The 13,393-nt window shown below is 45.9% G+C and overlaps 1 protein-coding gene across 1 annotated transcript in view; it reads left to right on the forward strand.

The window, feature by feature from the left end:
* Positions 1–13,393, forward strand: part of DNAH10 (dynein axonemal heavy chain 10) — a 174,562-nt gene that overhangs the window by 14,258 nt on the left and 146,911 nt on the right. The window contains exons 6-10 of the mRNA XM_008964478.4: positions 5,050–5,269; positions 7,120–7,277; positions 7,960–8,190; positions 9,755–9,945; positions 11,830–12,028. Of these exons, the coding sequence (XP_008962726.2) occupies positions 5,050–5,269; positions 7,120–7,277; positions 7,960–8,190; positions 9,755–9,945; positions 11,830–12,028 (999 nt within the window). The remainder of the gene's footprint in view (positions 1–5,049; positions 5,270–7,119; positions 7,278–7,959; positions 8,191–9,754; positions 9,946–11,829; positions 12,029–13,393) is intronic.

Below are 13,393 nucleotides of genomic sequence, written 5' to 3' on the forward strand. Positions count from 1 at the left end.
GCATGGGGGTAACCTCCCCCATCATTCAATTACCTCCCACCAGGTCTCTCCCATGACACGTGGGGATTATGGGAACTACAATTAAAGATGAGATTTGGGTGGGGACACGGCCAAACCACATCAAGGGTGATGGTTATTTAGGCTCCAATCAGGGGAGGGAGGGAGAAGCAGACAGTGTGAGGAATGCCTTGAGGATCAGGCCGTGGGACTTGCTAATGACCGGGATCTGGAGGCTTTGAAGAGTATCACAAGAATAGAGAGTACCAAGAATGACTCTTGGTCCCAGCACTTTAGGAGAGTGAGGCGGGAGGATCGCTTGAGGCTAGGAGTTTGAGAACAGCCTGGGCGATATAGCAAGACCCCATCTCTAAAAAAAAATTTAAAAAAGAATGACTCAGGATTTGGGCCTGAGAAACTGGGAGGATGGTGAAGTCATTATTGAGATGGAGGATGGGGAGAAACATATGGAGGGAAACTCAAGTGTTGTATTTTGCATTCTAGACGGGAAGGTTGCAGAGCATGGTGATCATGCCACTGCACTACAGCCTGGGTGACAGAGAGATACTCCATCTCTAAAAACAAAAATGAAAAATAAATTAAGATAACATCAAAACATGATGTAGTGTTAAGCACAGGTGGCCTCTTAGACATTCAAATCAAGACGTGAAGCAGGATGTATGAATCTGGAGCTCTGCGGGGAACTCAGGGCCTCCGTCTAGCAAATATTCATTGAGCACGTACTGTATTTCATAGCAATGAACAACTGAGACAAGGTCTCTGCCTCGTGGAGCTTTCATTCTAGACAGGAAGATGTACATTAACCAAGATCAATGAGAAAATATATAGTGTGTTAGACAGCAACAAGAGTTAGGGAGAAAAATGAAGCCAGATAGGAAAGAAAAAGGAAACAAGGGGGAGAGGGAAACTTGATAGGTGGAAAGGTGGGGCTTTTGCAATTTTAGATAGGGTGGCCACGAAGACTTCACTGAGAAGATTGGGACAAAAAAGTCCAAACCAACACAATATCCTCTTGCTTGGACTATCGCAGGAGCCTCCCTCAGTTTCTGTTCTTACCCTCTACGCTGCATTCTCCACATGCCAACCAGAGTGATGCTTTAAAACATGGGCATCATCAGCACAGAGATGGTGTAAAACCAAGGGACTGGGTGGAACAACCAAGGGAGGGAGTAGAGATGGAAGAGATGAGGGGAGAGGAAAGTTAGGACGTGGGTGATCCAGAAGCCAAGAGGAGACAATGCTTCACGGAAGAAGGGAGGGGCCCGCCGTGCCACTTGCTGCTGGAGGTCAAGAAGGCACAGGCAAAGAAGAGCTGGAGGGCTTGGCCCTGGGTGACTTCCATGTGAGCAGTTCTGGGGATGGGAGCAGACGAGGTCTCACCGAGTACAAGTCACCCTGTGAGTTAGGCCGTGGGGCCCTCCCCACTGAGCTGCCCGCACACAAGGGACTTTCTACCTGAAGACACCCTCCTTCATCGGGATGATGTCTTTTTCTAGTGTGACTTTGGAGGACTCAAGAACATTGGCTACCTTCTTATTTATTTATTTATTTTTATTTTTTGTTTTTATTTATTTTTGAGACAGGGTCTCATTCTGCCACCCAGGCTGGAGTGCAGTGGCGCGAGCATGGCTCACTGCAGCCTTGACCTCCCAGGCTTAAACGATCCTCCCACCTCAGCCCCCTGAGTAGCTGGGAGGATCACTAAAAATTAGCCAGGTGCACGCCACAATGCCTGGATGATTTTTGTATTTTTTTTTTTTTAAAGACAGTGTCTCAGTATGTTGCCAAGGCTGGTCTCAAACTCCTGGGCTCAAGTGATCTGCCTACCTCAGCCTCCCAAAATGTTGGGATTGCAGGCATGAGCCACCATATCTGGCCACACTGGCTACCTTCTTATGCAAACTGAACTTTTCATTCTAAAATAACATCAACCCCATCTCTACCAAAAATAAAAAGAAAAATCTGCTGGGCATGGCTGTGGGTGTCTGTAGTCCCAGCTACCCTGGAGGCTGAAGTGGAAGGATCGCTTGAACCCAGGAGTTTAAGGTTGCATTGCATGGTGGTCATGCCACTGTACTACAGCCTGGGTGACAGAGAGATACTACATCTCTAAAAAAAAAAAAGAAAAATAAATAAAATAAGATGACATCAAAACATGATGTATAATTAATTCTTAGTGGTTATATGCATTATGACAACCAGAGTCATGTCTAAAGGACACAGGGCTCAACTTGAAGAGGCTCATGCCAGCCACAGATTGGACATTTTGACCTTCAGTAAGGATAAAATTGCAGTGGATTGAAGCATAGAAAATATATTCAAATACAGCCAGGCGCAGTGACTCGTGCCTGTAATCCCAGCACTTTGGGAGGCCGAGGTGGATGGATCACCTGAGGTCAGGAGTTCGAGACCAGCCTGATCAATATGGCGAAACCTCCATCTCTACTAAAATTACAAAAATTAACTGGGCATGGTGGCGTGCACCTGTAGTCCCAGCTACTTGGGAGGCTGAGGCAGGAGAATCGCTTGAGCCCAGGAGGTGGAGGTTGCAGTGAGCTGAGGTCATGTCACTGCACTCCAGCCTGGGTGACAGAAAGAGACTCCATCTCAAAAAAAAAAAAAAAAAAAAAAAAAAAAAAATATATATATATATATATATGTTCAAATGCATGAGTTAAAAACATTTTTTTAAGAGACACAGTTCTTACTCTATTGCTCAGGCTATAGTGCAGTGGCACAATCACATCTCACTGCAGCCTCAAACTCCCAGGTTCAAGCGATCCTCCCATCTCAGCCTCTGGAGTAGCTGGGTCTATAGGTGCACGCCACTAAGACTGTCTAATTTTTTTTTTTTTTTTTGAGGCAGAGTCTCACTCTGTCGCCCAGTCTGGAGTGTAGTAGTGCAATCGCAGCTCACTGCAACCTCTGCCTCCCGGGTTCATGCCATTCTCCTGCCTCAGCCTCCTGAGTAGCTGGGACTAGAGGCACCCGCCACCACACCTGGCTAATTTTTTGTATTTTTAGTAGAGATGGGTTTTCATCATGTTAGCCAGGATGGTCTTGATCTCCTGACCTCGCGATTCACTGGCCTCGGCTTCCCAAAGTGCTGGGATTACAGGTGTGAGCCACCATGCCCGGCCTAATTTTTTTTTTTTTAATTGTAGAGATGGGGTCTCCCTATGTTGCCCCGGCTGTTCTCGAACTCCTGGGCTCAAGAGATTTTCCCGCCTTGGCCTCTCAAAGTGCTGGATTACAGGCATAAGCTACCGTGCCCAGCTTTTCAAATCCATGAATTTATAATGATCTTTAAAAGTCCTGATGGGTCATTTCTGGAGGATGATAGGGGACCACTGTACTATTTCAAAAATTGGGCAAATAAAGAGGAGTCAAGCATTTATGTTGCCTTCCCCATATGAAATATACGGGATCATCTAGTAGTAGCTGTGAGAGGCGTCTTTATATCAGCATCTCAGCTAATAAACAGACATTTTAGAACATTTCAATTTTGGAACCCCCACTTGATTAATGGACCTGGGGGTGGGGGGGAGAGAGAGAGAGAGAGAGAGAGACAGAGAGAGAGAGAAACAAAACCAAAACCAAGAATTTGATTCCTGATGGAAGAAACACCCTGGTCAAGTCTCTGGTCCCAGCTGCCAATTTGCAGGAAATACACATCACAGAGGAACTTCAGCTGCACAGTGAGTGTGTAGTCAGCAAAATTTGGATTGGGCAGCTTTACAAATCCAACATTCTGGGTTCTTCAGTATGTTGCAGGAAATACATATAGATTCAAAGAGTCATAAAAAGATGTATCAAAATTTTAAGAAATATAGACAAAACTAAAACACAGAAACAAAACTCAGCCAACCAACCAACCAACTTAATCAACCCACAGGCATTTATAGATCACTTTTTATGTGGGCTGGGGGCTAAGTTGTTTCGTAATTGTATTCAGGTGACTTCATAAATGCATGCTTCTGTCTCTAGCTACATTTTGAAGAAACTATGTCCTCAAGAACTTCATTTACAAGAACAAGATGGTCCTGAGCTGATGGTTTAACACACAGTTTCTTACCTCCCTGTGTCAGTTTCCCCTCCCTCCCTCCCTCCTTTCTCTCTCTCTCTCTCTCTGTCTCTCTCTCTCTCTTTCTCTCTGAGACAGGGTCTTGCTCTATCGCCCAGGTTGGAGTGCAGTGGTGCGATCTCGGCTCCCTGCAACCGCCGCCTCCTGGTTCAAGCAATTCTCATGCCTCAGCCTCCCGAGTAGCTTGGACCACAGGTGTGCACCACCACACCCAGCTGATTTTTGTATTTTTAGTAGAGATGGGGTTTCACCATGTTGGCCAGGCTGGTCTCGAACTCCTGACCTCAAGTGATCCACCAGCCTTGGCCTCCCAAAGTGCTGGGATTACAGGCATGAGCCACCACAGCCAGCCCCCTGTGCCACAGTTTGTAACTTCTCAGTTACTGGTGGTATACAGAAATAACAGCACTGTTTTTGGGGCAGTTGTGTCAGGCCTGGTTAAAATTGATGCCCTTGGATCACTTTAAGTCAAATGTAATCTCTCTGTCTTTAGGTCTGTGCTCCGGTTTGAGTGGTTTTCACTTTGCATATTTGTATCTCAATATAAAAGAATATTCAGGTTGGGTGCAGTGGCTCACGCCTGTAATCCCAGCACTTTGGGAGGCCGGGGGGGTGGATCATGAGGTCAGGAGATCGAGACAAGCCTGGCCAACATGGTGAAACCCCATCTCTACTAAAAATACAAAAATTAGCTGGGTGTGCTGGTGTGTGCCTGTAATCCCAGCCACTCGGGAGGCTGAGGCAGGAGAATCGCTTGCAGCGGTGAGGTGGAGGTTGCAGTGAGCCAAGATTGTGCCACAGCACTCCAGCCTGGTGACAGAGCGAGACCCTGTCTCAAAAAAAAAAAAAAAAAAAAAAAAAAGAATATTCAAAACCAGAGGCAATTTGAATACATGAATTATTGAAAATGACTTCATATGATGTATTTCATAAAATTGGCATTTCAGGTTTTTTTGCCAGCATTGTCCTTCAATCAGCACAGGACGAGTACAACCGTGGGAGTCACATCTGGAGAAGGCTCTAATTCCTCTGAGCATGAATCAGACCTGCCGCCCATGCCTGGGGAGGCAGTAGAATATCACAGTATTCAATTAATACGGGATGAATTTTTAATGAACGTGCAGAAATTTGCAAGTAATATTCAAAGAACCATGCAGCAACTTGAAGGTAAGGTTTCATTTTCCTCCTTTTTAGTTAAGAATGATTAATTTACTGTAGTTGGGATTACAGGTGCATGCCACCATGCCTGGCTAAGTTTTGGAACATTTTTTTTTGTTTGTTTTGTGGAGACGGGGTCTCACTTTGTCGCTCAGGCTGGCAAAAATCATTTTAGCACAGGATTTTTTTTTTTTTGAGACAGAGCCTCACTCTGTTGCCCAGGCTGGAGTGCAGTGGTGAGATCTCGGTTCACTGCAACCTCTGCCCCCTGGGTTCAAGGGATTCTCCTGCCTCAGCCCCCCGAGTAGCTTGGACTACAGGTGTGCACCACCACACCCAGCTAATTTTTGTATTTTTAATAGAGACGGGGTTTTACCATGTTGGCCAGGCTGGTCTTAAACTCCTGACTTCAAGTGATCCACCTGCCTCGGCCTCTCAGAGTGCTGGGATTACAGGTGTGAGCCACTGTGCCCAGCCTAGCACAGGATTTTTGAATACATTTTTCTTCATTGTTTTCTAGTAGTCAACATCCAGTGATGAGAAACTGAATGTTCTTCTAATTTTTCTCCCCTCCCCCTTTACGTAAGCTTTTAAGAGCATCCGGTTATCCCTAGTGTTTTGGTGTTAGGATGATGGGCCTTTGTGTGGAACTTTTTCCATTGATTTTTTAAACACTCAGTGGGTGTTTTCAGTCCAAAGACTGAAAAATCATCTTGACATTTTCCTCCACTATTTGTTTTCTCTTGCTGAAATTCCTGCTGGATGGATGTCTAGAGATTCTATTTCTTATTTTTTCTCTTGTATTTTTCATCTTTTTGTCTTTGTATTCTTTCCTGGAGTGTTCTTCAACTTCTATGTTACCAACGTTTGATTGATAGTCATATCAGCTATTATATTTTTAATTTTTAAGACCTCTGATTCTCTGATTGTATCTTTTTTCATAGCATCCTGTTCTTGTTTGATGGATGCTATATGTCTCAAATCTCTGAGACAAATAGTTGGGCTTTCCTTTTGGAAATGTTCTCCTTTTGCCCTGCCCTGCCTCCCCTCCCCTCCCCTTCTCTCCCCTCCCCTTCTCTCCCCTCCCCTTCTCTCCCCTCCCCTTCTCTCCCCTCCCCTTCTCTCCCCTCCCCTTCCCTTTTCTTTCTTTTCTTTCCTTTCTTTCTTTTTTTTTTTTTTTTTGACAAGGTCTCACTCTGCCGCCCAGGCTGGAGTGCAGTGGCACAAACATAGCTCACTGCAGTCTCAACCTTTTGGGAGCTCAGGCAATCCTCCCACCTCAGTCTCCCAAGTAGCTGGGATTACAGGCACACACCACCATGCCTAGCTAATTTTTGTATTTTTAGCAGAGAGGGAGTTTTGCCACATTGGCCAGGCTGGTCTCGAACTCCTGACTGCAAGTGATCTTCCTGCCTTGGTCTCTCAAAGTGTTGAGATTACAGGTGCGAGCCATCGTGCCTGGCCTCTTCTCCTTTTCTTTACATTATTTCAATTTCCCCTGATGTCATTTTTCCCCTGATTTATCTTTGACTGACTGTTTCAGGCTGGTGGTTATCTAAAATGTCTGCTGGCTCTTTGTTCAAGTTTTTAAAAATTGAAGTCACTAGGTTATAAACTCAGGAACATCTTAAATAACTAAATCATTTTGATCAAGCTTAACACCAGAACAATTATCTAAAATGTTCGAATTACATTCTAATGAAAGAGAATGAGATACAGATATTATCAGGACAGGGGATGCGTCAGACCTTATTATACTGATGAAGCTTGAGAGACGACCCAGCCGGTGAACTTGAATGTTTCTCTTTGTAATCATTTTTCCTGAACGAATGACTGACTGATCGCTTTTATTTTCCTAGGTGAGATCAAGTTAGAAATGCCAACCATCAGTGTGGAGGGAGAGGTGTCCGACCTGGCAGCTGACCCGGAAACCGTTGACATCTTGGAGCAGTGTGTGATAAACTGGCTGAATCAGATATCCACAGCGGTTGAGGCCCAACTGAAGAAGACACCTCAGGTAGTTTGTGCAGGGCTTTCAGAGAGCCCCGATCCAGGTCATGCTTACCATGCTGGGAAAGAGCCCGGAGTCTGGGGTCTGCATCATCTGGCATCTTTTCTTACTGTTTTATGACTTCCTTAAGCCATCAAAATAAACACACCCAAAATATCATTTCTGGGCTTTCTGATGTTAATGTGCTACCAGGTTACTGCCTGGATTGATAAAGATAACACTTTGGATCAGTCAGGAAGCTTGGGCTGCCAAAAACAGGAAACCCAACTCAAGTCGATCAACTAAGAAAGCAAATTCCTTGGCTCACATAATGGAAAAGTCCAGAGGCAGGGTTGGCTTCAGGTCCAGTCTGATCAGGGCTCTGGCTATGTTTCTGAATCTCTCAGTTCTAGACCCCTTTCTAGGGGCTGGAGAGCTTCATTCCTCAGGCTGGCTTCCTTGCAGCAGTTTCTGGCCTCACATTCTGTACACCTCAATTGTCCGGAGAAAGGCAGAGTGTGTTTCTAGCATTCTCAGCTGGAGCCCTGAGATTCACTATGATTGGACCACCCAGGGTCAAGAGCCCACCCCTGAAGACCCTGAAGAATTGGAGCAGTTGGACAGAAAGAACGGATGCTGGAGAAACCACCCTAAGTGTCTGCTCCACCCTAATGATGAGAGTTCTTTGTGTGTTCATTTCACCTCTCAGGGTAAAGGCCCTCTGGCTGAAATTGAATTCTGGAGGGAAAGAAATGCAACCTTAAGTGCGCTGCATGAACAAACAAAGCTTCCAATAGTCAGAAAAGTCTTGGATGTGATCAAGGAATCCAACTCCATGCTTGTGGCTAATCTGCAGCCAGTGTTCACCGAGTTATTCAAGTTCCACACGGAGGCCTCAGACAATGTGCGCTTTCTCTCCACCGTGGAGCGTTATTTCAAGGTACGCTGGGTGTGCTGCACTTTGCAGTCAGCTCTGTCAAAGAGATTTCATATGATTTAATTTCCCTTTTAAAAATGTTCAGCATTTGGCCAGGAGCAGTGGCTCATGCCTGTAATCCCAGCACTTTGGAAGGCTGAGGTGGGCAGATCGCTTGAGCTCAGGAGTTCGAAACCAGCCTGGCCAACATGGTAAAACCCTGTCTCTCCAAAAAATACAAAAATTAGCTGGGTATGGTGGTGTGCACCTGTAGTTCCAGCTACTCAGGAGGCTGAGGTGGAAGGATTGCTTGAGCCTGGGAGATGGAGGTTGCAGTGAGCCAAGATTGCGCCACTACACTCCAGCCTGGGCAACATAGCGAGACCCTGTCTCAAAACCTCAGAATTTAAAAAATTGTGATAAAATAGACATGACATGATATTATCATTTTAACCACTATTAAGCATACAGTTCAGGGGCACTAAATACATACACAATGCTGTGTGTCCATTACACTATTTCCAAAACAGTTTCATCTTCCCAAACTGGAATTCTGTGTCCATTAAACACTAACTCCCCCTTCTTCCTTACCCTAAGTCCCTGGTAACTTCTGTTCTGCTTTCTGTCTTTGTAAATCTGACTACTCTAGGGACTTCATATAAGGGGAGTCATGCAGGACTGATCCTGTGTGCAGTCTCTTTCACTCAGCACCAGGTTTTCAAGGTTCACCTGTGTTGTAGCGTGGAGCGTATTAGCGTTTCATTCCTTTCTGTGGCAGAATCATATTCCATAGCATGGATAGACTACATTTGGTTTCTCTATTCATCAGTCGGTGGGCATTTGAGTTGTTTCTGCATTTTGGCTATTATGAAGAATGCTGCTACGAACATTCTTGTACAAGGATTTGTGTGGATGTGTGTTTTTAATTATTCATGTATTATGCATAGGAGTGGAATAGCTGGGTCATATATGGTAACTGTTTAACCTCTTGAGGAATTTCTAGACTGTTTTCCAAAGTGGTTGTCCCATTTTACATTCTGAAGAGCAATACACGAAGGTTCTGGTTTTTCCGTATCTTCACCACCACTTGTTATCGTCTTTCTGATAATAGCCATTGTGGTTTAATTTGCATTTCCTTAACAACTAGTGAGACTGAACAACTTTTTATGTACTTAATGTGCTTATTGTCAATTTCATATTGTTGGTGAAATGTCTGTTTTAATCTTTTGCCCATTATTTATTTGAGTTATTATTATAAGAGATTAAAAAAAGTCTGCTCACCTGGGCAACATAGTGCGACCTCATCTCTACAAAAATAAAAATAAAAAATTAGCCGGTGTAGTGGTGCATGCCTGTATTCTCAGCTTACTTGGGAGGCTGAGGTGGGAGGATCACTTGAGTCCGCAGGGGAGTCGAGGCTGCAGTAAGCCATGTTTGTGCCGTTGCACTCCAGCCTGGGCACCAGACTTGGTCTCAAGGAAAAAAAAAAAAAAAAAAGAGTGAAACTTCTTGCATGCTTACTGTTTTATGAAACTATTTGGACCCCAAGGCTAAGGGCTCTTGCGTGGCTCTCTCCTCTCTTGGTCAGAACATAACGCACGGGTCTGGCTTCCACGTGGTCCTAGACACCATCCCCGCCATGATGAGTGCCCTGCGGATGGTGTGGATCATCTCCCGACACTACAACAAAGACGAGAGGATGATTCCGCTCATGGAGCGCATCGCCTGGGAAATCGCTGAGAGAGTCTGCCGAGTGGTCAACCTGCGGACTTTGTTCAAGTAAGAAGCCATGGCGTTCATTTTTTTGTTTTGTTTTGTTTCACTTTTTACTTTTTAGATCTTAAACAGCTCTATTGAGCTATAATTCACATATAATTCTCTTACTTAAAATGTACAATTCACTGGCTCTTATGGCCGGGCACAGTGGTGCACACCTGTAATCCCAGCACTTTGGGAGGCCGAGGTGGCGGATTGCTTGAGGCCAGAAGTTCGAGACCAGCCTGGCCAACATGGTGAAACCCCATGCGTGGTGGGCTGTAATCCCAGCTTCATGGAAGTCTGAAGCATGAGAATTGCTTGAACCTGGGAGGCGGAGGTTGCAGTGAGTGGAGATCACACCATTACATTCCAACCTGGGTGACACAGCGAGACTCTGTCACAAAAAAAAAAAAAAAGTACAATTCATTTTTTTTTTTTAGTATATTCACAGAATTGTGCAGCCGTAACCACTATCAATGTTAGAACATGTTCTTCATCCCTCAAAAGAAAACATGTGCCTTTTAGCAGTCAGTCCCCACCTCTCCCCAATTGCCCAAGTCCTGGGAACCATACAGCGTGGTGTCTTTTGCATATAAATGGAATCAGACACTATGTGACTTTTATGACTGACTTCTTTCACTTAGCAGCATGTTTTCAAGGTTCATCCACATCGTAGCATGGATCAGTGCTTCATTCCTTTTTATGGCTAAATCATATTACATTGTATGGAGATATATTTTGTTTCACATACATATGTGTGTGTGTGTGTTTATGTATATATAAACACACACACACACATATATCTATATGAAATTTTGTTTTAACTGCAATGTTCTTCCCCAGTTGTACCTGGAGAGACTGAGGCTGAGGTGGAACCACCTTTGAGGGTGTAGGGAGATGATGGAGGATGCTAAGGGAGACAGATAACTTTTTTCACTTTCTTAAAAAATATCTATATAGATGAGGCCGGGTGCGGTGGCTCACGCCTGTAATTCCAGCACTTTGGGAGGCCAAGGCGGGCGGATCACTTGAGGTCAGGAGTTCAAGACCAGCCTGGCCAACATGGTGAAATCCTGTCTCAACTGAAAGTACACAGAATTAGCCGGGTGTGGTGGTGGGCACCTGTAATCCCAGCCACTCAGGAGGCTGAGGCAGGAGAATCGCTTGAACCCAGGAAGTGGAGGTTGCAGTGAGCCGAGATTGCACCTGTCTATATCTGTATCTGTATCATCATCTAGCGATCTATCTAGACAGATAGATCTATCTGGATATCTATGTAGATCTATCTATATGTATCGATAGATATCTATATTTATCTGTATGTATACATAGGTATCTATGTCTGTATCCATCTATACAGATAGGTATCTATGTCTATGTATGTATATGTATTTATATAGATAGCATATAAATGGAATCAGACACTATATGACTTTTTGTTATCTATAGATAGATATCTATATCTATATGTATCCATATCTATTTATATACATCTCTCTCTCTCTATCTACCTGCATAGCTAGATCTCCATTTCTGTCTATTTGCATAGGTGAAGTAGGTACCCAAATGGAGGCATTGTCCTGCGCCGTGTTGCAGCTGCCGCTGTTGACCTCTGGCCTGGGGCCAAGGCCGCCTGCCCCTTCTGGTGTAGGGAGCGAAGTCACCAGGTAGCCCCAGCCCTGCATGCAGGCTGGCGGCTGCAACGGAAACCTCGCAGCTTGGGACTCCCGCCCTTGCACATGGGACAGGGCAGCCGCTTGCCCGCTCTGCCTTTTCTGATGAGGCCGTGAAACCAGGCGGGCGCCCGGGTCAGAGTTTCACGGGACACTGGCTCCCCAGCCGGGGAGTGCGGCTCGGACCCGGAGCTCCGCCCTCCTCCCATCACGGCATCTCTTGGCTTCGCAGAGAAAATCGAGCGAGTGCCCAAAGCAAAACCTTGGAAGCCAGGAACACCCTCAGGCTGTGGAAAAAGGCCTATTTTGACACCCGGGCCAAGATAGAGGCTTCGGGGAGGGAAGCTCGGTGGGAGTTTGACCGGAAGCGGCTGTTCGAGAGGACGGATTACATGGCCACCATCTGCCAGGACCTCTCCGACGTTCTGCAGGTAGGGGCTGGGCGAAGGCCGGCGGAATTTGCCCCGAAGAAGGCAGTTGGCTTTTGACAGTGGCCCCCTCCGTGTCAGGTAGGAGCTGGGCGTCAGAAAAGGCCTGGCAGGGAGAAGCCCTTCAAAGAAAGAACCTACGGAATATACTAGAATGTACCAGAATGGACCAGAGTACACCAGAGCTTTGAGACTTTTTGTTGCTTTCCCTGACATTCCTCCCTCTCCCTGCTTTTTGCCTTTCCTTTGACCTCTTTGGGCACTCCTTCTCTGTGTCTTTTGCAAAACTCCCTTCCTCTGCCTTCCCCTTAAATATTGGAATCCCTCAAGAAGCCAGTCTGAGACCTCTCTTCACTCTCCCTAAGCCAGGCCCAGTCTTCCCAGAGCTCCATGGATGGACAAAGTGCCTAGTGGCTGATTGAATTAGCCACAGCCCTTGTCTCCTAAAGGTTCACCCACCCCTTCATTCTAAATGCATTCATGGAGAACTCACCGTGTGCCGGGTACTCTAGAGGAACCATAGTGAGTAGAAAGCAGGTCCGGCTGCGGTGTGGCAGTGCCCAGCCCGAGAGGGAGGTGATACCTTGTGCTCGAAGACAGGAAAAAAAAATGCTGTAAAAAGAATTCAAACAGGCCAGGCATGATGGCTCACACCTGTAATCCCAGCACTCTGTGAGGCTGGGGTGGGAGGATCCCTTGAACCCAGGAATTTGAGACCGGCCTGGGCAACATAGCAAGACCCTGTCTATAGAAAATACAAAAATTAGCCAGGTGTGGTGGTGCACACGTGTAGTCCCAGCTACTCAGAAGGCTGAGGTGGGACGTTGGCTTGAGGCTGGGAGGTTGAGGCTGCAGTGAGCCGTGGTCATGCCAGTGTACCCCAGCCTGGGCAACAGAGTGAGACCTTGCTTCAAAAAAAAAAAAAAAAATTAAAAATATAAAGCTTTTTCGGCTAGATGCGGTGGCTCACGCCTGTAATCCCAGCACTTTGGGAGGCCAAGGTGGGCGGATCACGAGGTCAGGAGTTCAAGACTAGACTGACCAACATGGTGAAACCCTGTCTCTATGAAAAATACAAAAACTAGCTGGGCGTGGTGGCGGGCGCCTGTAATCCCAGCTATTTGGGAGGCTGAGGCAGGAGAATTGCTTGAACCTGGGAGGTGGAGGTTGCAGTGAGCTATCGTACCACTGCACTCCAGCCTGGGTGACAGAGCAAGACTCTGTCCCAAAACAAAAACAAAAAAATTTAACTTCTATGTGGAATCACCGTAGCTAGTGTGTGCATGGGTATTTCATTGTTACCAGAACAGTGGAAACGCTGCATGGAACTACCTCAGTGGTTTATCATCTCACCTCTTTGTGTGTGTG

Source organism: Pan paniscus, chromosome 10 (genome assembly GCF_029289425.2).
Source record: "Pan paniscus chromosome 10, NHGRI_mPanPan1-v2.0_pri, whole genome shotgun sequence".
NCBI lineage: Eukaryota > Metazoa > Chordata > Mammalia > Primates > Hominidae > Pan > Pan paniscus.